Consider the following 2,500-nt stretch of genomic DNA (forward strand, 5'->3'; position numbering starts at 1 on the left):
TATACATGTCACAGAATTAGGATTGTCCATTGGTCTAAATTTTTGCATCAGATTTTATTTGTCAATTACAGAGTAAGTAAATTTAGAGAAAGGTAACCAGATGTTTGTACTTTTTTAAGGACATTGAAATTTTAAACAAAGGCAGTAAACTTTAAGAATCTATAATATTGCAAAACTAAACACTGGTTGGGGACCTGCTTTAGCTACTGAAATACATGCATACACACATTCATTATTCCATATATATACTATAGACTACAGACTCTCTCTCTCTCTCTCTCACACACACACACACACACACACACACACACACACACACACACACACACACACACACACACACACACACACACACACACACACACACACACACACACACATACATACACACACACACACACACACACACACACACACACACACACACACACACACACACACACACACACACACACACACACACACACACACACACACACACACACACACACACACACACACACACACACACACACACACACACAAAAGCACAAGCACAAACACAAACACAAACACAAACACATGCACATGCACACACACTCCTTTATTTATTGATTTATTTCAAAATTTAGAATGTGCTTAACCATAACAGTCAGTCCTTTAATAATGGAAGTGTTGTGTTTGACAGGAGTGTATATGCCCCCATTTGGGATGATTGCCGGTGGGATTTTGGTGAAGGCTTTGGCCCTGTGGTACTCCACAAGTTGTGCAGCTGAGCAACAAGAACAAGAGAAGGTGAAGAAGGTGAGTATACACCAGTGAACATGCAAGGAGCTAGACTATTGTTATTACTGCCATTTGATAAATCCAGGCTGTTTCAAGGAGGCAGATGATAGGCAACCAAGAATTGAAGATACAAGGCCATAAGCAAGACTTGTGTGACTGTTTTTAGTATTTGATCTTCCAGACCTTTTTTAAAAAGATGTGGCACTTTTTTGTTCATTTATTCTATGAACATGTTAGCTCAAGTAAGTCAGAAATTCAAGCTCTCATGGCCTTAGTAAGGGAAAAAATATACATATATATATGAAGCTTTACAGAAGTTTAGATGCATATATGATTTCAGTTGACATTTTGTTACTTATTTTGCACAGCCTTATTACACTGCTACAAAAAATATTCAAAAAATATTCATATGTTTCTGAGTTTTATATATAACTTTTGGATATGCAATTTATCACCCCTGATTGTTGCATTAAGGGCTTTGTGTATATGTATCTATCTGTCTACCATTTTTTTCTGTAATTTCATAAATGTGTGTGTGTGCGCACATTAACATATACATGTTTTTTTCATCTTTTCAGATTGATTACGGTCTTCTTGGTGGATTTCCTACAGTTGTGATGGTTCATATAGTGAGTGTCCTGCTACACAATGCTCCCTATAGGTTTTCTCAAGTTGGCCGGTACTTGGCACTATCAGCAGAGGATAGTGTCTTTCTGGGGACATTTGCATTTTGTGCATCTCTACTAGTTCTTCCTTACTATATCAGCAGGTAAGTATTAAAATAGAATTGTCAAAATTTTCATCTGAAGGCATTATATCATGAAAGATATATAGAAGTGATCTGTAAGGAATGGCCTTATCTGGTATGTATATTTTAAATGAAATAATCAAATTGTAGCATTTTACTTAACATTTGATCACTATCATAAGTATAATAGGGAAATGGCATTTTATCATTCTTAAAAAATAATAAAGTAAAAATGATGATAATAGGAAAGGGTTAATAAGTAACATGATTTTATAAGGGTATTATTTGTATTATTTAGAAAATATCATATCATTATGTTTCATCATTTACCTTTTGGATCCGGGTGACATAACCATCAGAGGGTGGGGATGATGAGAACGACTAGACTCAGTGGGCATTTAGGAATGGTCAAAGAGCACCATCTCCAGGGAGGACAATATTTTAACCCATTAACGCCAGTTAAAAAATTTGGCAAGTGGTCATGATAGCGGGTTTATTAGCGTGCATCCCTGTAAGCGCTCAGCTTATTCAATAGTTTACAGGCAACATTAGGCACCTAAAAGCTTGTAGTTTAATAAAATTTTCAGATATAAAATTTTTGAACATTTACTTTTGCTTTAGGTGCTGTTGCCTAAAAGTTTTACCATAGAAATGACACTGCTACTATCAGAGAAATACAAGATCCATCCGACAAGCCAATGGCATGGGACTGGTCCTGCTGTGGTGAAGGCCCAGGATCCTGTTCTTGCTCACAGTGAACAAGAGCACAGGGTATAATACAAACCACACCTAATGCCTAATGCCCAGATGTCAGGCCACTTGCAGGCAGCAAAGCACCTGGATCCAATGGGTTAAAAGTCTATCATCAATTTTATGGCATATTCTTTCGTTGTTGTTCCAGAAACTTGGGATTACAAAATCGTAGTTGGGAAATTGTGAAAATCTATGCAGTTCTTGAGTTGGGCATTCTTGTGTTTGCTGGAGCTG

General features: G+C 36.9%; 1 protein-coding gene across 1 annotated transcript in view; it reads left to right on the forward strand.

The window, feature by feature from the left end:
• GAA1 (glycosylphosphatidylinositol anchor attachment 1) overlaps positions 1 to 2,500 on the forward strand; it is a 15,762-nt gene that overhangs the window by 10,649 nt on the left and 2,613 nt on the right. Inside the window, exons 10-12 of the mRNA XM_027371654.2 lie at positions 668 to 783; positions 1,344 to 1,534; positions 2,415 to 2,500. The exon at positions 2,415 to 2,500 is cut by the window's right edge and continues 79 nt beyond it. Of these exons, the coding sequence (XP_027227455.1) occupies positions 668 to 783; positions 1,344 to 1,534; positions 2,415 to 2,500 (393 nt within the window). The remainder of the gene's footprint in view (positions 1 to 667; positions 784 to 1,343; positions 1,535 to 2,414) is intronic.

The sequence above is a fragment of the Penaeus vannamei genome, chromosome 19 (genome assembly GCF_042767895.1).
Source record: "Penaeus vannamei isolate JL-2024 chromosome 19, ASM4276789v1, whole genome shotgun sequence".
Classification (NCBI taxonomy): domain Eukaryota; kingdom Metazoa; phylum Arthropoda; class Malacostraca; order Decapoda; family Penaeidae; genus Penaeus; species Penaeus vannamei.